Raw genomic sequence first — 23,157 nt, 5'->3', positions numbered from 1 at the left:
GCAAATGCAGCTCGAGGACTTTCGGCTCATTCGAGAGAGTGAGGAGGTTATTGATAGGAGCTATCAGCAAGTAGTCACACCAGGGCAATGGGAAGAAGGCACGTGGGTAACTATTAGGAAGGGGAAACCTCGGGTGATGGAGAGCACGCCGGTGGATGTCCCCCTTCGAAATAAGTACTCCTGCCTGAGTACTACTGGGGGGGAACAGCTCATCTGAGGGAGGCAGCAGTGGCCAGGTCTCTGGAGCTGAGCCAGTATGTCAAAAAATTAAAAAAGAGAGCAGAAAGGTAGTGTTAATAGGGGACTCCACAGTGAGGGGGGCGGACAGGCGCTTTTGTGGACGTAGACGTGAGTCGCGGATGGTGGTTTGTCTCCCTGGAGCTGGGATTCGGGGTGTCTCTGGGCGTGTCCCAGGCATCCTGAAAGGGGAAGGTGAGGAACCGGAGGTTGTAGTGCATATAGGTACTGCTGACGTAGGCAGGAAGAGGGAGGCAGTCATGAAAAGGGACCATAGGGAACTGGGTAGACAGCTGAGGAAGAGGAAAGCGAAGGTAGTAATCTCAGGATTGCTGCCTGTGCCACGGGAGAATGAGGGCAGGAATGGAATGAGGTGGAGGCTGAATGCGTGGCTGAGGGACTGGAGCAGGGGGCAGGGATTCCGCTTCCTGGATCATTGGGACCTCTTTAGGGGCAGGTGTGACCTGTACAATAAAGACGGGTGGCACTTGAATCCCAGGGGGACTAATATCTTGGTGGGAAGACTGGCTAGGGCTACTGGGGGGACTTTAAACTAGAAAGGATGGGGGGAGGGAATAGTGATGGGGAGACTGGGACCGAGGAGGTTAGCTCCCAGGTAGAGAAGGACTGCAGGCAGTATGAGAGGGAGGTAAGACAGGTGGTGGAGAAGGGAAACGTCCAGACTGAGGGGCTGAAGTGTATCTATTTTAACGCCAGGAGTGTAGTAATTAAGGTAGATGAGCTTAGGGCGTGGATTGCTGCTTGGGAATGTGATGTGGTGGCCATTACAGAGACTTGGATGTCTCAGGGACAGGACTGGGTACTTCAGGTGCCAGGATTCAGATGCTTCAGGAAGGACAGGGAGGGAGGCAAAAGAGGTGGTGGAGTGGCACTGTTGATGAGGGACAGTGTCATGGCTGCAGAGAAGGAGGGTGCCGTGGAGGGACTATCTACACAGTCTCTGTGGGTGGAAGTTAGGAACAGCAAAGGGTCGATAACTTTGCTGGGTGTATTCTATAGGCCGCCCAATAGTGACAGGGAAGTTGAGGTGCAGATAGGGAAACAGATTCTAGAGAGATGTAGTAATAACAGAGTTGTCGTGATGGGAGACTTTAATTTCCCAAACATCGATTGGAATATCCCTAGGGTAAGGGGTTTGGATGGGGAGGAGTTTGTTAGGTGTGTTCAGGAAGGTTTCCTGACACAGTACATGGATAAGCCTACGAGAGGAGAGGCTGTACTTGACCTGGTACTGGCGAATGAACCAGGACAGGTGACGGATCTCTCGGTAGGAGACCATCTTGGGAATGGTGATCATAATTCTATCTCCTTCACAATTGCATTGGAACGAGATAGGATCAGGCAGGCTAGGAAGGTGTTTGTCTGGAGTAAGGGGAAATACGAAGATGTCAGGCAGTTAATTGGACAAATAAACTGGAAGGAGGCATTCTTGGGGAAAAGTACAGAAGGAAGGTGGCGGATATTCAAGGAATGTTTGTCTGGAGCTCTGCACGACAACGTTCCGATGAGACAAGGAGGTTTTGGTAGGTCGCGGGAACTGTGGTGCACGAAGGCTGTGGTGAACGTTGTCAGGAAGGTGTACAAAAGGTTCAGGGAGCTAGGAGATGTTAAGGATCTAGAGGAGTATAAGGATTGTAGAAAGGAGCTTAAAAGGGAAATTAGGACAGCCAGAAGGGGTCATGAGAAGGCCTTGGTGGGAAAGATTAAGGAGAATTCCAAGGCCTTCTAAAAATATGTGAAAAGTAAAAGGATGAGAAGAGAAGGAATAGGACCTATAAAAGGTGAAGGGGGAAAGGTCTGTGTGGAACCAGAAGAAATGGCAGAGGTGCTTAATGAGTATTTTGCCTCAGTATTCACAGTGGAAACTGATCTGGGAGATTTTGCTACAGGTTTGCAGCAGATGGAAAAGATTGAGTATGTGGATATTAAGGAAGAGGATGTGTTAGAACTTTTGAATTCTATCAAGATAGATAAGTCGCCGGGACCAGATGGGATATACCCCAGGATACTGTGGGAGGTGAGGGAGGTGATTGCAGAGCCCCTGGCGATGATCTTTGCAGCGTCGATGGAGACGGGAGAGGTTCCGGAGGATTGGAGGATTGCGGATGTAGTTCCTATTTTCAAGAAAGGGAACAGAGATAGCCCGGGAAATTACCGACCGGTGAGTCTGACCTCAGTGGTTGGTAAGCTGATGGACAGGCTTCTGAGGGACAAGATTTATGAGCATTTGGAGAGGTTTAGCATGATCAGAAACAGTCAGCATGGTTTTGTCAAGGGCAGGTCGTGCTTTACGAGCCTAGTTGAGTTCTTCGAAAATGTGACTGAACACATAGACGAAGGAAGAGCAGTGGACATGGTGTACATGGACTTCAGCAAGGCATTTGATAAGGTCCCCCATGCAAAACTTCTTGAGAAGGTGAGAGGGCATGGGATCCAAAGGGCTTTGGCCTTGTGGATCCAGAACTGGCTTGCCTGCAGAAGGCAGAGAGTGGTTGTGGATGGGTCTTTTTCTGCATGGAGGTCAGTCACCAGTGGAGTGCCCCAGGGATCTGTTCTAGGACCCTTGCTGTTTGTCATTTTCATAAATGACCTAGATGAGGAAGTGGAGGGATGGGTTAGTAAGTTCGCCGATGACACGAAGGTCGGTGGTGTTGTGGATGGTCTGGAAGGATGTCAGAAGTTGCAGCAGGACATAAATAGGATGCAAGACTGGGCGGAGAAGTGGCAGATGGACTTCAACGCGGATAAATTTGTAGTGGTCCATTTTGGCAGGACCAATGGGATGGACGAGTACACTATCAAGGGCAGGAGTCTTAGCAGTCTTGAAGAGCAGAAAGATCTTGGGGTCCGGGTCCACAGGACTCTTAAATCGGCCTCGCAGGTGGAGGATGTGGTCAAGAAGGCGTATGGTGTACTGGCCTTCATTAATCGAGGGATTGAGTTTAGGAGTCAGGAGGTAATGCTGCAACCTTGTCAGGCCCCACTTGGAGTACTGTGCGCAGTTCTGGTCGCCTCACTATAGGAAGGACGTAGAAGCTATTGAAAGGGTACAGAGGAGATTTACAAGGATGTTGCCTGGATTGGGAGGCATGCCTTATGAAGATAGGTTGAGGGAGCTGGGACTCTTCTCCCTGGAGAGACGAAGGTTGAGAGGTGACCTGATAGAGGTTTATAAAATGTTGAGAGGAATAGATAGGGTGGATTCTCAGAGGCTATTTCCCCGGGTTGAAATAGTCGCTACGAGAGGACACAGATTTAAGGTGCAGGGAAGCAAGTACAGAAGTGATGTTAGGGGTAAGTTTTTCACTCAGAGGGTGGTGAGTGAATGGAATCGGCTGCCATCAGTGGTGGTGGAGGCGAACTCGCTGGGGTCTTGTAAAAGACTTCGGGATGAGTATATGGGATTTAATGGGATTGGGGGTTATAGATAGGTCTATGGATTGGTAAGTATTGATGTGATCGGCGCAACTTGTGGGCCGAAGGGCCTGTTTGTGCTGTAGTGTTCTATGTTCTATGTTCTAACCTTTATGCCATTCTGAATACCTTTTAACACCATCTTTATGTTCCCTTTATCTTGTGTTGAAGACATTGCTGTGAATCTCTCCTGAGTTCCTACATATCCCTATTCCAGCCCCTCTCTTCAGCAATATAAAATCCATCAACATTTCTACCTCACCTCTACTCTGGACAAATCATACGTATTCAAAATGTCAACTCTGTTTTTCTCTTGACACATAATCCCAGACCTACTGAGTTTTTTTAGCTTTTTACGTTTTTATTTCAGATTTCCAGTAACTGCAATATTTTATTTTTATTAGCATAAAATCTCTGTGTTCAGCATTTGACTAACCATTTTAAATTGCCTCTTAGTGCCTTTATTAACACATGCAGGATTGTTCAGCAAGTTAATCCAATCACCAAATGATGACTAGTTTTTTTTAAAAAATTGCTTATTAAACCACAGGCTGGTTGAATATGATTTACATTCTAACAATTCTTTATAAGCCAAAGAACACAATTCAATAAGCCAATCTTTATGACTTATGACCATGGCTTGACATTATCACTGAAATCCCTACAGGATTTAATTTGGTTTGATTTATTATTGTCACATGTATTGGGATACAATGAAAAGTATTGTTTTTTGCCTGCTATACAGACAAAACATACCAATCATATAGTACACTGGGGAGAAGGAAAGGAGAGAATGCAGAATATAATGTTGCAGTTACAGGAAAGGCAAAGAGAGATAATTTCTTTTTTGTGCAGCCATTGTACAATAGGGGCTTGAGACAGATTACATACCCTCCAGTTAATTTGCCTTTCCAGGCTAATTTGAAATTGACCAGATGATTCTCGATTTGGAAAATGGTGGCCTTTGGCACATTTGTATCACACATTAGAACATTTTTTAGAACATTAGAACATTACAGCGCAGAACAGGCCCTTCGGCCCACGATGTTGCGCCGACCAGTTAAAAAAAACAATGACCCTCTAACCTAAACCAATCCCTTTTCATCCATAAACCTATCCACGGATCTCTTAAACGTTAAGTTTCTCACAGTTAAGGCTTGATGCTCTCCAACTCTGTGTCATGCTTGAAAATTGATTAAATAACTATGACAATTTTTGCAAGACAGCTGATTAGGTCAATCATATAGTCCCGAGGAGGGGAGGCGATGGCCTAGTGGTATTATTGCTAGACTATTAATCCAGAGATTCAACTAATGCTTTGGGGATCTAGTTTGTATCCCATCACGGCAGGTGGTGGAATTTGAATTCAATAATAAAAAAAATTCTGAAACTAAGAGTCTTCGGATGACCATGAAAACATTGTCAATTGTTGGAAAAACTCATCTTTCATTAATATCCTTTAGGGAAGGAAATCTGCCTTCCTTACCTGATCTAGCCTAACTGTGACTCCAGACTCACATCAATGTGGTTGGCTCTCAACTGCCCTTCAAAGGGCAACTAGGGATGGGCAATAAATGTTGGCCAGCCAGCAATGCCCCTGTCCCACGAATGAATTTAAAAATGGAGTTCTGCGGACCCCAACTTTTATACAGCGCAATGAAGGCAGGCTTATGTTTAGCAGTGATTTCTCCATCTAGCAATTGGAATTCCTCCAAACTACTCCATCTCAAAAGTCAATTTGAGCATGGAGAGGCCATCCACGAACACAAACCCTCAATCACATATACACAGGGAGAAGAGGTATATAGGCTCACAGTGATGCAAAGAAATGTGCTCTAATGCACAAACACAAATGCGCATTGGGTCACACTTGAAGACAATAAGAAGTCTCAGAACACCAGGTTCTATAAGGAAAGATTCACAGATGGCTGCAGATCCACCGATTCTGAAGTGTTGTCTACATGTTGAAATGTGTAAGGTTTAGGAGGTTGAAAGTTTGCACCATCAACACACACATAGGAATAAAGTTTTAGCAAATTCTGAGCCAAGAGGGGGTCCCACGGCTGAACCATTTAATTTACTATTTGACAGAGTTGCTGTCTGAACCAGCATTTTCCGAAATGTCATTGGCAAGTTGTCAGTGCAGCACTTTCTTGAACAGCTGCAGTCCATACTGTGGTCACACCCACAATATATTGTTGTTAGGAAGGGAACTCCAGGGGTTTGGGACATAGATAGGGAAGTGACAGCGACATAGTTGGAAGTTAAGACACACACAAAAGGTCGTAATCATCCACTTACACAGCCATCCACGAACACAAACCCTCAGTCACATATACACAGGGAGGAGAGGTATATAGGCTCACAGTGATGCAAAGAAATGTGCTCTAATGCACAAACACAAATGCGCATTGGGTCACACTTGAAGACAATAAGAAGTCTCAGAACACCAGGTTAAAGTCCAACAGGTTTATTGGGTAGCACAAGCCACTAGCTTTTGGGGCACTGCCTCTTCATCAGACCTCACCTGATGAAGGGGCAACTCTCTAAAAGCTAGTGGCGTTTGCTACCAAATAAACCTGTTGGACTTTAACCTAGTGTTCTGACACTTCTTACTGTGTTTACTCCAGTCCAAAGCTGGCATCTCCACATCATTACACTTGAAGACACAGACAGGCACCCGCAAACACAATCTACTGTGACATGTAGAAGCAGAATGATACACTCATGCCTAGACACACACAAACACTCGTGTATAGGCTCACAGCTAGCTGTTAATACCAATTCCCCCAGTGAAAGCTGAGGCATTTGTGTAAGCATAGATGCTCCTGCCCTCTCTATCTGCATCTGTCTCGCTCCTGAGTTCTTAGCACAGGAGTCTCCCAAACTACAGCTAGCAGTCGAAACAATATCTCATGTTGAAAGTAACTCACCAATTTGGTTGGGGGTGTAAATTGGCTGATCAGTTTGAATGAAGATGTAACCCATTTTGTTGGACAGTTTAATGGGAACCATTCTTCGCTGTTGGAGGATTTGACGACTTTCAGCCACAAGGTAGACATATTTCTGCCGCCGTCGCCACAATGCAAGTTCTTTCACCTTCTGTTGGGAAACCTGCAAAAGAGAGCAAAAGTGTTTCATTAAAAGGTTAATTGCATAATATGCCACTGCCCAGATTTTCATTCTGATTCCAGCTTTAATGACCAAATAGTGGGCAGCAATTAGCATGTACAGGGCTTATTACAGGTCTGTGATTAGTTTTCATTTCATACATTTATGGAATGTGTGTATTGCTGGCTATGACACCATTTAATCTCAGTCAGAATCATAGAATCTCTATAGTGCAGAAGGACGCCATTTGGCCCATCAAGTCTGCACCAACCACAATCTCACCCAGTCCTATTCCCATAACCCTACATATTTACCCTGCTAATTCCTAAGGGGCATGAAGGGGCAATTTAGCATGGTCGATCAACCTAATCCCACATCTTTGGACTGTGGGAGGAAACCAGAGCACCTGGAGGAAACCCATATGAAGACACGGGGAGAAAGTGCAAACTCCACACAGACAGTGACCCGAGGCCAGAATTGAACCGAGGTCCCTGTTATTGTGAGGAAGATGTGCTAATCATTGTTCCACCATGTTGCCCAAATTGCCCATGAAAAACCACAGGTGAATTGCCTCTGGAACTCTGATGCAGTTACAGCCACAGGGCTGTAGGAGAAACAGTTTGAGAACTGTGAACCAGCCGAAGCGAAATATTGCTATGGACACACAAAGGCACAGTGGTGAGTGCTGCTGCCTCGCAGCTCCAGAGATCCAGATTCAATTCTGGCTTCAGAAGACTGCCTGTGTGGAGTTTGTATGTTCTCTGCAGGGCTTTAATTCAGGAGCTCCGATTTCCTCCCTCAGTCCAAAGATTAAAGAAAGGTTATGTGGATTAGTAAATTACACCTTGATGTCAGGGGGATTAGTAGGATAAATATGTGGAGTTATGGGGATAGAGCCTGGGTGGGATTGTTGTCGGAGCAAGCTCCGAATTGCCTCTTTCTGCACAGTAGGGATTCTATGATTCTATGAATCCATGATGATGACTGTTTTGCAAGGGAGCATGTTCCAATGTAGTCAGATACACAAGATCCTGCCGTGAGGAACTGACCTCCTGACGTCCTAAAGCCTGTCCAACATCTACCAGGCACACATCAAGAGTGTGACTGAACATGTTCTACTTGGCTGGCTGGATGAGTGTAGCTCCAATGGCACTCAGGAAGCTCCACATCATTCAGGACACTGCAACCCCCTTTCCACATTGACTCGATCCACCAATGATGCACAGTGGCAGCCCTGTGTATCATCTACAGGGTACACAACATGGAACAGTGTATCATCCGCAGGAAACATTGCATGGACTCCCCAAGGCACCTGTGGCAAGCACCTTTCAAAATCAGGACAGCTACAAGTGGAAAGGGTATCAGAGACATGCAAATATCACCAGCTGCAACATTTCTCAAAAAGCAAAGAAATCCTGATCAGATTTTTTTTTTGGAAGTCTCTACAGTACAGGAGGAGGCCATTTGGTATATTCAAGTCTGCACCAATTCTCTGAGGAGCATCTTATCCAGACCCACACACTTCACATTAGCCCATTAACTCCATGCATTTACCATTACTAATTTAGCTAACCTATACAGCTTTGGTCTGTGAGAATAACCCAGAGCAGACACAGGGAGAATGTACAAACACCACACAGACAGTCACCCAAGGCTGCAATCGAACCTAGGTCCCTTGTACTGTAAGGCAGCAGTGCTAGCCATTGTGCCACCATGTTGCCCATTTATGATGTTGGCAGAATGGCCATGATCCAATTCGCAAACAAAATGGACGCAAAGCAATTGAAATGCATTTGCATGCATTTCAATTGAATTAAGGAACTGCCCACCCAACTTTACCAGCATTTCCTCCTTTACCACCGTATTTGTCAATGTGGAATTGGCCTGACATGGACAAAAAGTCTGATTCCGGAGCTTCATCAGTGAGGGTTGGCGAGGAGGTAAGTGTGTGGCATCTGACGGCTCTTTGCTACTCACGGGTGTCCTGTTGTTGCAGCCATTTTCTGTTTCGGGTCGGTGGCGGCTCTGCGAGTGTGTGTGGGGTGGGGGCTGTTTCTCCGCAGGGTCTCTGCTGTTTCTCTTGCAGCTCAGACCCGGGTCTCAGTGCTGACCTCGGGTCCTGCAGTGCTGCTGGCTCCTCGCACACTCAGCTCACTTCAGGCTGAAGGATGTACACAAAGCCCTTGCAGATAGCACTGCTGTAGCCTCTCAACTTTACCAAGAGCTGTGATTGTGGGGAGCATGTGACTGGGGGGATTGGGGGGCATGGGGACGCTGTGATTGTCGATGTGCTAGGAGCAAGCAGTGTTGCATTGCTTCCACATTTATTCATCTCCACCTCCCCCCTCATGTCCCCACCCCGCTCCCTTTCAGAGTGGCAAGATAGCTGTTGCAATGAAACAAATCGATCTTGCTGTTCCTTTGGTTGCTGCTGGAGCTGAGGAGGAGGATCTGGAGGAAGAATTGCGGGCACAGGAGACCCGGCCTTACCACTTTAAGGACCAGAGGGAAATGACCATTAGAGGCAGGTGGTGGCCGCCATTCACCCAGAGTGGGAACATAGGAAAAGGAGGGAGCAGAGACCCCGGCAGTTCCATGCACAAGTGTCCTTTGAGGAGATGTTGGATTCGGAGAGGATACCATGCAACACCTGTGCAACTTGTTGCAGGATCTGGCGCCTAGGGGCGGGGGGCACCCACTCTTGGTGGCTGTCAGATTGATGGCCATTCTGAACTTCTATGCAACTGGATCCTTCCAGGGCCTGAGCGGAGATGTCTGTGGCATCTCCCAGACTTCAATGCACGTCTGTGTCAAACAGGTCACTGAAGCCCAGTATGCCCGGGCTGGGCAGTACAACAAATTTAACCTATCAGGAAGCCTGGGCTGCAGGGTTCACTGAAATTGCAAGGATGCTAAATGTGCAGGGGGTGGTCAACTGCAATCATGGTGCCCTCAGGGCCTGCCTACAGAATTCATGGGATTCTACTCCCTGAATGCATAAATTGTGATCATCACGCACATCTGCACCAGACATCCAGGCAGTGTGCATGACAGGTTTATTGTCAGGAGCTTGGACATCCCACAAGCATTTGAGGAGGATTCAAGGCTGCGGGAATGGCTCCTGGGTGATATGGGTTACCTACTTTGGACATGGTCGATGAAGCCTGTGCAGAGGCCTGCAACTGAGGCAGAGACCCGCTATAATGAGGCTCATGTAGCCAATCACGCGACAGTAGAGAGGTGCATTGGGGTCAAGATGTGATTCCGGTGCCTGGACCGATCTGGGGGGGCCCTCCAGTACAGCCCCCTGATCTCCTCCCACATAGTGATGGTGTGCTGTTCCTTGCACAATCCGGCTCTGCAGCAACGTGATCTCTTGGAGAACGTAAGAACATAAGAAATAGGAGCAGGAGTAGGCCATCTAGCCCTTCGAGCCTGCCCCACCATTCAATAAGATCATGGCTGATCTGTCGTGTCTCAGTTCCACATTCCCGCCCTCTCCCCATAACCCTTAATCCCCTCTCTTATCAAAAACCCATCAACCCGCATCTTAAAAATATTTAGCGAGGCAGCCTCCACCACTTCAACGGGCAGAGAATTCCAGAGATTCACCACCCTTTGAGTGAAGAAGTTCCTCCTCAACTCCGTTCTAAACCGCCCCCCCTTTATCTTGAGGCTGTGCCCCCTAGTCCTACTGTCCTTTCTGAGCGGGAAGAGTCTCTCCACCTCTATCCTACCCATCCCATTCATCATCTTATATGTCTCAATGAGATCTCCCCTCATTCTTCTAAACTCTAACGAGTACAAGCCTAGTTTATTCAGCCTCTCCTCATAGCTCAACCCTCTCAACTCCGGTATCAGCCTAGTAAACCTCCTCTGCACTCCCTCCAAGGCCAAAATATCCTTGGCTAAGTACGGCACCCAAAACTGCACACAGTACTCCAGCTGCGGCCTCACCAATGCCCTATACAGCCGCAGCAAGACCTCCCTACTTTTATATTCAATCCCCCTCGCTATGAAGGCCAGCATCCCATTCGCCTTCCTGACCACCTGCTGCACCTGCAAGCTTGGTTTTTGCGACTCATGCACAAGGACCCCGAGGTCCCTCTGCACCGTCGCCTGCTGCAGTTTTTCGCCACGAAGGAAGAGGCTGTCACCGGGGAGGATGACCAGCAGGAGGAGGAGGAAGAGGAGGAGGAGGAAGAGGAGGAAGAGATCACCTTGGAACGCCAGCCAGGTGGCAGAGGGCTGACATCTCAGCTCAGATATGCGAGGACAGCAAGGGAGACTCTGATAACCAGGCGGCTCAGTCGCTAGGGAATTGTGATTGTGGGTCCCATTCCAAAATTTATCCTGCATATTATCACAGAAGATTGGGGGGCCAGGGTACTCTGTGTTCATGAGTTTTTGGCAGGCAGGATGGTGATATTGACTCGGTAAGCACTATTCTGATGATGCCCTGGTGCAAACTAGTCTGACTCCTACCTGAGCTCCATACGCACGCTGGTTTCTGGACCCACATTTGTTTAGTGGATAAGGAATCTGAAACATCCATACATGGGATGGTTGGGATCGGGGTTGGGTGGTAATGCCTCATGGGATATGAGAGACAATAGCTTCCTTTTCTCAGTGACACTGCATTGAGGGGCCACCCCAACTGATATTAACATGAGGCATCCGTCAGGTGATCATCAATGGGGCAAAAGCCATATTTGAGACAATTTGTTCACAGGTGGTTGTTGAGAAAAGAAATTTATTTACTATACCGGTGCTCAGATAAGCTGTTGTAACATAAAACTTGTGGAAAGAAAGCCTTAAGGTGCTTCCATTTCTTTCTAACCAGTGCAGCCTTCACCCATGCCATCTCAGTGCAATTACAACTTCCTAACCTTATGTGGCCTACCACTACATCCCAGTGACTCTCCAGAATACACATCGGAGGTGGAGGGGGCAAGCTGCCTACCTCGCCCCCGTGGTCTCTGATGCGCATGGTGGGTGTCCTCTGGAGGCGCTGGACCTTGAGGGCCCTGGCCTGCTTCCAGATGTCTGGGATGTTTCCATGACACCCTCTTCATCCCACTGCCCCCGATATGTCCCGGTGTCAGGAAGGGGGGAGTCAGAAGGTGTTGCCATAGCCACAGTCTCCTGGCTGGAAGGCTGCAGCATGGGCTTGAGACCTTCCTCCTCCCTTGGGGTCCCTTTTGGCCCCTGGGTCACTCCATGGGACACTGGTGCTTCTGCAGTGAGGTTCAGAAGCTCCGATGTCACTTGGCACTGCCAGTCCTGGAGGACCATCTGCGTCCGACACATGGTGGTTGACCACACTTGAGTTGCGGGCCATCTCTCAATGGTCACAGCAAATGCCCTCTGGGACTGGTCCCAACACTCTGCAAGCCCTCAGCCATGGCCCTCTGAGACTGGGTCACCTTCTCAAGGGTTGCTGTCATTGCCTGCTGTGTCTCGGTGCTGTCCCTCTGGATCCCCTGCAAGCTTTTGGGCCTCTCAACCATGGGCCGCAGAATCTCGAGAAGCCTGCTGAGTCCCTCAAGCTGAAGCCTGCTATAACTTGGCCATCGCCTGGAGCCTGTTACCCATGGTGAGAATCCCCTGCCCCAGGCTTTCCATTGCTGATGCCACCCTTGCAGTGTTGACCTGGGAAGCACACAAGACAGGCAATAGCTGGTCCGCCTGAATGCTTTGGGACTCCTCCCAGCAGCCTTGCAGTTGGTCCAATATGGCTGTCAGCCCCTCCTGCATTTCCTGGCTCTGCTGCTACATCTCCAGCAACTGAGGGAGAAGTGATCTCAGAGGCCCAGCACGTAGCCTGGAGCCAGCTGAGTCCTCACCTCCAGCAGGACCCCGCATGTCAGAGGCCTCGGACGTTCCCTCCTCCATCTGATGCACATCAGCAGATGTGTCATGCTCACCAGATTGTGACCCAGAAGCCTCAACACTAACTGGACCCACTGACGTATCAGTTTCTGCGATGGTAAATTGTGGAGTACAAACGGACAGATAAATGGTGCCAGCCTCAGAGATCCCTTCACCCATTTCATCCGAGAACTTGTCTGAGTTATCGTTCTCAGGATGGGTGGGAGCTGTAGCAGAGGCCTGTGGTCCAGAGGCCCAAGGGCATCAGGATCTGTCCCTGAAACCAAGGACACAAGGTTAAGTGCAAGGCAGGGAGAGGAATCTGGGATACCAAACACATGAATCACTTGTCTCCATTGAACATAGAACACTGAACCCAGAAAATTACCTCACAGGAACAGGTCCTTCGTCTCTCCAACCCTGTAGCAATAAGGCTGCCCATCTGATTTGTTTGCCCCCACCCTTCCGGGGGCCATATGCCTCTATACTCATCCCATTCAGATAGCTGTAGAGATGCCCCTTAAATGTCCCGACCATTTCTGCATCCATGACCTCCTCCAACAGCGAGTCTGTGTCCCCCAGGACGAAAAGGGTATCCCACTTTCTTTTGCTGCATCCGGCAGCTTCCCCATGTCGCCCTCAGAAAATCAGGGAGCTGGCCATGAGCTCACTTTCTCCCTGCACTGCCTGTCTGTCCATTCTTGAGTTTTTAATGGAGCTGTCCCTCATTAGGGCAGATCAGCAACAGGCAGTTTGACAGAGATTCCAGCAAGTTCCACGCAGTTTGCTTCTCAGCATTGAGGGGCAGGCAAGTGAGCACCTGCAGGTGTGCTGATGGGGACGGGGGGGTGGTGGGTGGATGAATGCTTCAATGATTAGTGACAGGGGAGAGAGAGGAAGGTGTCACACAGCCATAGGAGTCCAGAGGAGATGGGGCCTTGTGTGGGCGGATCCAGGGTGGGGGTGAGGGGGAATCACTCTGTTTGATATCTGTAGGGTGGAGGGGTGAGGATGGATCTCTCTGCCTGGGATCAGTGGGGGAAGCGGGGAGGGAGAGGGTCCGCTGCCACTCTGCCTAAAATCAGTGGAGGGAAAGGGAGAGGGGCCATGGTTGTTCTGGGTAGTAGAGGATGGGGGGACTGGTGGGTCTGTAATGTTGTGGAGGTGGGGCAATGTCTGTGGGGGCTAGGGGAGGCATTACCTGACCCGAGAGCGATGTGACAGGAGTGTGATTTTCAATTTTGTTTTCTAACTGCGCATGCACAGTTCAAAACTCTGATCATTTCAGGTGTGCTATCCCCGCTCACAGCACGACTCAGACTCGTAAGTTTTTTTTAGGCTAAGTGCGCATCAGTGCGCCTGAAAACAGATTTCCAAATCAGATCTAAATTACGCCCAGATTTAGCACTTAGAATGAAAATGGTAAAATCAGGCCCAATGAGTATGATATCAAGGAATACAAGTGAAAAACAGAAAACTGAAGCAGCAAACGAAACAGTAATTAAATATCCAGGAAACAAGTTGGAGGCAAATTTATCCCCAAAAGTTGTTGAAATCAATGTTGAGTTCAGGATTGGAAGAGAAATGAGCAGATTGAGGAGAAGCACAGCTAGGTTTAGGGAGCTGATGACAGCATTCATCCCCAATGTTCTTCAACCCGCTGATCATGTTCTCATCCTGATCATCATCCCATTCAATTCTACAGTAATGACAAAATAGGGATGAAGTGGAAATGGTCGGGAGTTTCAAGTTTTAGCTATCTATATCACCACCAACTTGCCCTGTACCTCCATGCCAATGCTAAAATTAAGAAAGCCCATCAATGCCTCTACTTTTTAAGGAGGCTAAGGAAATTTGGCATGTCTGCTACGATCTCACTATTTTTTACAGATGCACCATAGAAAACATCTTTTCTGGCTGCATCACAGTTTGCTCTGGCTCCTGCTCTGACCAAGCCTGTAAAAAACTACAAACCCAATCTGTCACGTAAACCAGCCTCCCATCCATTGACCCAGTCTATATTTCCTGCTGCCTCAGAAAAGCAACCAGCATAACAAAGGATAACATGCACCCTGGACATACTCTCTTCCACTGTCCATTGGGAAAAAGATGCAAAAATCTAAGATCATGCATCAACCAACTCAGGAGCAGCTTCTTCCCTTCTGCCATCAGACAGTTGAATGGACCTACCTCGTATTAAGTTGATTTTTCTCAACACCCCAGCTAGGGCTGTAACACTACTTTCTGCACCCTCACCTCTCCTTCTCCCCTATGTACTGTATGAATGGTATGAACAAAGAACAAAGAACATCCCAGCACGGGAAACAGGCCCTTCGGCCCAACGAGCCCGTGCCGCCGCATCTTCCCACACCTACCCCGCCCTGTGTGTATGTGAGTGGAACCCCTAATATAGCCAGATTCAGGGGAGAATAGTGTCCATTTGGTAAACCAATCAGCCTAAGAGCACATCTTTGGGGTGTGGGAGGAAACCGGAGCACCCGGAGGAAACCTACGCAACCACAGGGAGAATGCGCAAACTCCCACAGACACAGGCCCAAATCCATGTATCTGCACAGCTAGCAGTGATAGTCACTGAGCTGTTGTGGTGCCCGTCTGCTAGTCCAGGATTAAGCACACACAACGACACGAAGTATTAGGCCACTCTCGGAACCTCCAAGAGCAGCCCACGCACGACCCACCGTGTGCATGCCCCTCGTTTGACAACAAGGTGGACCAACTCTGTGGAATAAAAAGACAATACGTTAACATATAAAACTACATTTCCGGTGTCGTCCCGAGGCTCTGACCCTATTTAATACTGTCTACTATAACCCTCCATCCTTGCTTCACTCATGTGTCTATCTAAGTAAACCTTAAACAAGTCCAACGTGCCTGCCTCCACCACCCTACTCGGTAGCACGTTCCATATCCCCACGACCCTCTGCGTGAAAAACCTTCCTCGCATATCCAAATTGTACTTCTCCCCCCTCACCCTTAGATCATGACCTCTCCTAATTGTCCCCAATCTAGGGAAAAGCCTTCCACTGTTTACTCTATCTATTCCCTTCAGTATTTCATATACCTGTATCATATCACCCCTTAATCTCCGTCTCTCTAAGGAGAAGAGCCCCAGTTTCTCCAACCTTTCCTCGTAACTCAGTCCTTCCATGCCAGGCAACATCCTGGTAAACCTCCTCTGCACCCTCACCAGGGTCTCCATGTCCTTCCGGTAGTAAGGTGACCAGAACTGGACGCAGTACTCCAAATACAGTCTAACCAACGTTCTGTACAACTGAAGCATTAGACATCAGCTCTTATACTCTATACTCCTTCCTATAAAGGCTAGCATTCCGTAAGCTTCCTTCACAACCTTCTCTACCTGCGTCAACACCTTCAGAGAGTTGTGCACCTGCACTCCCAGGTCACTCTGTATTTCTATACTCTTAATCGGTCTACCTTTTATCACATAACTCCTCCCTGCATTATTCCTTCCAAAATGCATCACCTCGCATTTGTCAGGATTAAATTCCATCTGCCATCTATCTGCCCAATATACCAACCTAAATATATCCTGCTGTGTCACCTGACATTCCTCCTCAGTATCTGCCAATCCTACCATCTTGGTGTCATCCGCAAATTTGCTGATCACACCACGTACACCCTCTTCCAAGTCGTTTATATATACTACAAAGAGGAGAGGTCCCAGTACTGAGCCCTGCGGCACACCACTGGTGACTGACCTCCAGCCAGAAAACGTCCCCTCGACAACTACTCTCTGTCTCCTATTTCCCAGCCAGTTTTCGATCCACCTAGCTACCTGTCCTTGTATCCCATGTGCCTTAACCTTTTCTACCAGCCTACCATGAGGGACTTTGTCAAACGCCTTACTGAAATCCATATAGATGACATCAACGGCTCGCCCATCGTCAACTGTTTTTGTCACCTCCTCGAAGAATTCCACCAGATTCGTAAGGCAAGACCTCCCCCGAACAAAGCCATGTTGCGTATCCCTAATCAGATCGCAATGCTCCAAATGCTCATACATCCTATCCCTAAGAATTTTTTCCAATAATTTTCCTACCACCGATGTCAAACTCACTGGTCTATAATTACCAGGGTTATCCCTACTACCCTTTTTAAACAGCGGTACCACATTAGCTACCCTCCAGTCTTCTGGGACCTCACCTGTGTCCAAAGAAGAGACAAAGATTTGCGTCAGAGGCCCAGCAATTTCATCTTTCACCTCCCTAAGCAGCCTGGGATAAATACCATCAGGCCCCAGAGCTTTATCCGTTTTTATGCTATCTAAAAACCCTAACACTTCCTCCCTCGTAATGGATATTTCCTTCCATTGATCTACAGCTCCCTCCAAGACACTACATGACACCAATCCCCTCTCCTTCGTGAATACCGAAGCAAAGTATTCATTCAGGATCTCACCCATTCCCTCAGTCTCGATACATAGCTCCCCTCCCTTGTCCCTAAGAGAACCAATTTTCCCTCTAACCACCCTCTTGCTCCTAATATATGAGTAAAATGCTTTTGGATTTTCCTTAATCCTATCGGCCAAGGCCATTTCGTGTCCCCTTTTCGCCCTTCTAACTCCCCTTTTTAGCTCCCTCCTACTCTCTCTATATTCCTCCAGCGCACTCTCCATACCCAGTTGTTTCGACCTAACATATGCCTCCCTGTTCTTCCTGACCAAGTCTTCTATACCCCCTGTAATCCATGGCTCCCTAATCCTGCCTTTCCCATCCTTCCTATTTGCCGGCACATGCCTCTCCTGCAACATTTTCAGTTGGCCCTTAAAAACCTCCCACTTACCAACCGTGGACTTGCCAGCTAACAGTCCCTCCCAATTAGTGTCCTTCAGCTCCCTCCTAATCCGGCTATAGCGCGCCTTCCCCCAGTTCAGCACCCTCCTCTTCGGACGGCACTCATCCCTTTCCATTTTTATCCTAAAGTAGAGGGACTTGTGGTCACTGTTAGCCACATGTTCGCCTACCCCAACCTCAACCACCTGCCCCGGCTCATTACCCAACACTAAATCCAGTATAGCCCCCTCCCTAGTCGGGCTAGTTACGTACTGCTCCAGGGACCCTTCCAACACACATTTTACAAACTCCTCTCCCTCCGTACCCCCAGCTCTAGGCACCTTCCAATCCACTCCAGGAGATTAAAGTCACCCACTACAACCACCATACTCTTTCTGCACCTATCTAAAATGCCTCTGCAAATACCTTCCTCCACTGACCTCGGGCTGTTGGGTGGCCTATAGTATAGCCCTAGCATCGTAATCTCTCCCTTTTTATTCCTCAACTCCACCCACAGCGACTCAATCCCTAACTCCTCCATATTATCCTCCCTCTGCACTGCTGTGATGTGCTCCTTTACTAACAGTGCCACCCCACCACCCAGTGGTCTACAAAAGTAAAGCCCTACCTTGCACCAATCCCTCAGCCATGCATTCAGCTGCATGATCTCATTATTCCTAGCCCTGCTGGTACTAGGCAGCAGCCCAGAGAATGCCACCCTGGAGGTCCTACTCTTCAGTTTGGACCCCAGCTACCTAAATTGCCTACGTACATCTACCCTATTCCGCCTTCCTATGTCCCTCTCCCCTGCGTGTATTATTACCTCTGCCTGGGTCCCCTCACTTTTCAAAATTCCCTCTATCCTTTCCGTTATGTCCTGTACCCCTGCTCCAGGGAGGCAGACCACCATCCTGGAGTCACACCTCTGCCCACAGAACCTCCTGTCGATTGTCGATGCTTTGTCTGTAAAATGCAGAAGAAATAATGGCCAGGATTCTCCCGAAAAAATACTAAGGGCAGTATTTTACCATTGTGTTGCACCTGTTTTCGGGCACAAAAAATGTGTAAAGTCGGGCATCGGGCAATTAGCACGATTTAAGAACATTTTTGTGCCAGTTCCCACTTTGCCAAGGCCAAGAAACAGGTGCAATCGGGAGCCCATCCAAAACGAGGGCAACGTCAATTAAATCATTTTGCATGCATCTCAATCCCATTTTCAAACTGTGGGAATTTACCCCAATTTACCAGCATGCTTGCCACAACTACCCCAGGCAGATTGGTCTAAAACAGACATGCTCTCTAAAAGTCGGATTCTGGCGCTCCATCAGTGATGGTTAGTGAGGAGGTAAGTGCCTACTGTCGGACTGCTCCCCGTTGCTCACAGGGGATGGTTTCTGGGTGGAAATGTTGGCTTTTAGGTTGGGAAGGGTCTATGAGTGTGTTGGGGGGTCAGAGGGCTGTTGCTGATCATAGTGATTTGCAGCATAGACCCAGGTCTCAGCACTGTTGCTGGGGGGATATGGGGGGGCACTGTTATTCTGCCTGCAATCGAGGGCAGGGGTCGCGATCAGTCTGGGTGTGGGCATGGGGGACAAGGGTATGAGTAATGTTGGGGTGGGTCCAATGTCAGAGGGGGCCAGGGGGAAGGCATTAGCCAGTCCTGGCTGGATCTGTCAAGGGAGCTGCATGATTTTGTTCATGCACAGTTGGATGCTCTGATTGGAGCTGTAGGGTTTGCGGCATATTAAACCCCACCTACAGGCTTATGTAGTGAGAATCGGACTCGTTCAAAACTTTGCAGCCAGAGTACATATTGGGCTGGGGGGTGATTTAAAATCACACCCAAAAAACTGACCTGAAACTCTCAGTTTCAAGTCCATCCGGCACTTAGACAAAAATGTGTAAAATACCGCCCTAAGTGTCAGATTCACATAAAAAGTGGAGTAACTCCCATTGTTTTTTAGTGGGATTTTCAAAAAGAATCACCCACATTCTGAGTATTAGACTGCCTCAGGAGATTTATGCTGAAAATCCAGGCATGGGGCACATTCCCATATTCTGGGAGGCTGACAGCATACCACTGAGTAAGCCACTGCGCATGCATCGGTCTGTCAGAGCAGAGATTGGCACATGCACAGTGGCCCCACACTGCTGGCCTCTCAATTACTGGCCAACCTCAGCACCCCGTGAGACTGTCCCTCTGATCCCCCCACCTCCACCATCTCATCGCTGGTCTCCGGACCAGCCCTGACTCCCTCCCTCAACTCCCGGCAGTTCTGATCAACCGATTCTACTCCCCCCGCTTCCCCCAACAGCAGCCCTGACACCGCACCGCCCCCCTCCACCACTGCAATCCCAATCTCCCAGGGCAGACTGATTCCCCTCCTACCAGCACGATGGCACAATGGTAAGTACTGCTGCCTCACAGCGCCAGGGACCTGGGTTTAATTCTGGCCTCAGGTGACTGTCTGTGTGGAGCTTGCACTTTCTCCTAGTGTCTGCATGGGTTTCCTTCGGGTGCTTGGGTTTTCTCCCACAGTCCAAAGATGTGCGGGTTAGGTTGATTGATCATGTTAAATTGCCCCTAAGTGTCAGGGGGATTAACAGCATAAATGTGTGGGGTTACGGGAATAGAGCCCAGGTGGATTGTGGTCAGTATAGGCTCAATGGAGTGAATGGCCTACTTCTGTACTGTAGGGATTCTATGGTAACACCCGAATGGCTAGTGCTAATTGCTGTTCTCCCAAGTGCAGAGTGGCAGTGGTTCCCTCCATCCTCACTAACCTCTTCCACAAAGACCCTGCCCCAATAGGCCCCATCCCCTCCGCCTCTGCCCCCTTGGCACTGCCCAATACCTAGTGGGCATTGCCAATGTGCCCCCTGGAGATTGTCACTTTGCCCCTTGGATAGCGCCGGCAACCAGCCCGCTTACCCTACCTACATCCTGGGGAGTCTCCATGGCTTCCCTTCACTCCAATGGGGTCAGGCCTCTTAGTACAGAGTTCTTGTAAACCCCGCTGGAGTGACCCACGGATATCATCCTGGGCCCACTAATAGGATTTAAATTCAAATTTAAATGTCTAAAGCAGCTCCACATTGATTCCTGAGGCAGAACTAATGCTGCCAGAAATCCGGTGCCCTGCGACAGTGAAACAGCTGGGAGAAACATCCCCAATACTTTTCATTGTATACCAATACATGTAATGTAATGATAATAAATCAAATCAAATGTTAGGGACATGAAATATAAACAGAAATGTGGGGAAAACTCAGCAGGTAAGGTAGTAACTGTGGAAAGTGGAAGGAAGTTGCGGCTTCTTTGGAACTCTTCTGGCCGTTGTGAAGACAAATCACATCAGCTGATTTAATCTCATTTCCATCATTTCCTTTTCTGGTACATTGATGACAATGTCAGTGTTGCTGCAGCTCTCACCATAAATTAGAACATTTCACTGGCTTTATTCCCAATTTCCTGATGTGTCATGTGCAGTGTTGGTCTCTATACCTAAGGGAGGATATACTTGCCATAAAGGCAGCACAGAGAAGATTCACCAGACTGATTCCTAGGATGGCAAACTTGTCATATGAGGAGAAATTGGGTCAACTGGGCCTGTATTTACTTGAATGTGGAAGAAGAGCGGATGTATTCAATTCTGAGACTGGATATAGGAATGTTGTGTCCCGTAGCTGGAGGATTTGGAACAAGGGGTCACAGACTCAGGATATCAGGTTCGGCATTTAGGACTAAAATGAGGAAAACTTTTTTCATTTAGAGGGTGGTGAACCTGTGGAATTCACTACAATAAAAGGCTGTGGGGCTCAAATCTCTGAATGTATTTATGAAGGAAAAGATACATTTCTATACTCTATAGGTGACAAAGTCTATGTGGAATAGATTACTCCTGCTCCTATTTTTCATGTTTGTATGTTCCCGCTTCTCCCTCACATTCACCTAGTCCACAGTTGACCCGAAGCTTGCATTCCTCAACTTTTCTGTCTCTGTTACCAGAGATTGCTTATCAAATAATTTTCATTACAAACCGATGATCTATGGCATACAGTCGAAGAGCAGGCACTTACTAATGGAATACCACAGGAATCAGTGCTTGGACGAGGGAACTATATGTGATATTTCCAAATTTGCAGATTATACAAAGTTGAGTGGGAGGGTGGGGTGAGGGAGATGCAGATATGATTGAGTGTGATCCGTGTAAGTTGAGTGAGTGAACAAATGCACAGCAGATGCAGTATAATGTGAATTCGTGCGAGATTATCCACTTTGATAGCAAAAACAGAATGACAGATTATTATCTGAAAGGATATAAATTAAGAGAGCAGAATTTGCAACAAGATCTGGGTGTCCTTGTATACCAGTCTTTGAAGTGAAGCATGCTGGTACAGCAGGCAGTAAAAAAGGCAAATGGTATATGGGCCTTCGAAGAAAAGGGATTAAAGTATAGGAAGAAAGAATCATAGAATCCCTACAGTGCAGAAGGAGGCCATTCAGCTCATCTATTCTACACTGACAACAATGCCATCCAGACCCTATCCCCATTATCCCATTATTTTCCCTGCATATCCCCCTGAAATTAAGGGACAATCTAGCATTGTCCATCTAATGCATCTAATTTCCTTTGGTCATGTCTGTCTGGGTGGCACAATGGTTCAGTCGTTTCCACTGCTGTCTCTCAGTACCAGGGACCTGGGTTTGATTCCCAGCTTGGATCACTGTCTGTGTGGAGTCTGCACATTTTCCCCATGTCTGCATGGGTTTCCTCCAGGTGCTCTAAATTCCTCTCTCACTCTGAACGTCGTGTTGGTTAGTTGCATTGGCCATGCTAAATCCTCCCTCAGTGTACCCAAGCACACGCTGGAGTGTGACGACTAGGGGATTTTCACAGTAACTTCATTGCAGTTTTAATGTAAGCCTACTTTAAATTTTAGATTGAAGTGTGGTGTGTATGACCACAGTTGGTCAGTTGATCCCAAGTACCACAAGCTTACCCTGAATATTAGAGCATCAGGTAGATATGCCTATTGTTTTATCTTTCTGAATTTGCATGTGCATATAAAGATATAACTGGGATGAAGGAATAGTCAATATTTGAATCAACTTCCTTCAGTTTTCGTTGAGATCTTTACAAACTTTTGGTCTAGTGTAATATCATATTTTTTCTTTTTAATGTTTCATTTTTTGTGCTAAAGATACACCAGCAGACACCTGTGAACTTGTTCAGTAACATTCCTCCATTATTTAAAAAAACAGCATATAGAAAAAGATGCTTCACATCAGGTTTCACTCTGGAATCTGATTTGTTCAATAGTAAAATTTGCTGGGATTGTAATCCTATTCAGAAGGAACTGATCCATTAAAGATAATATCCAACTGCCATAAGCGAATGATAATTCAACCTCAAAATATTAACTTGAGTCACAGTATGGAAACTTGGAAACATATCTAAAAAGGAGCAGGAACAGGCCATTCAGCCCTTTGAGCCTGCTCTGCCCCTCGATATAATCTTGGCTAATCATCAAATTCAATACCCAGATCCCTGCCCAATATCCATTCATCCCTCTAACCCTTCAAGGCAAATTTAACCCATTTAAAAAATTTGTTATTTTAGCTTCAACTGATTTCTGTGATAATGAATTCCAAAGGCTTACCTCTTTCTGGATGAAGAAATTTTTA

General features: G+C 47.7%; 1 protein-coding gene across 1 annotated transcript in view; it reads right to left on the bottom strand.

The window, feature by feature from the left end:
- LOC145348606 (complement C4-like) overlaps nucleotides 1–23,157 on the bottom strand; it is a 275,511-nt gene that overhangs the window by 227,860 nt on the left and 24,494 nt on the right. Inside the window, exon 3 of the mRNA XM_080196782.1 lies at nucleotides 6,606–6,786. Within this exon, the coding sequence (XP_080052908.1) occupies nucleotides 6,606–6,786 (181 nt within the window). The remainder of the gene's footprint in view (nucleotides 1–6,605; nucleotides 6,787–23,157) is intronic.

Source organism: Carcharhinus amblyrhynchos, chromosome 9 (genome assembly GCF_965287045.1).
Source record: "Carcharhinus amblyrhynchos chromosome 9, sCarAmb.v2.hapA, whole genome shotgun sequence".
Taxonomy (NCBI): Eukaryota; Metazoa; Chordata; class Chondrichthyes; order Carcharhiniformes; family Carcharhinidae; genus Carcharhinus; species Carcharhinus amblyrhynchos.
Note: the sequence above shows the minus strand (reverse complement) of the source record. Positions and strands in the feature narration are given on the sequence as shown.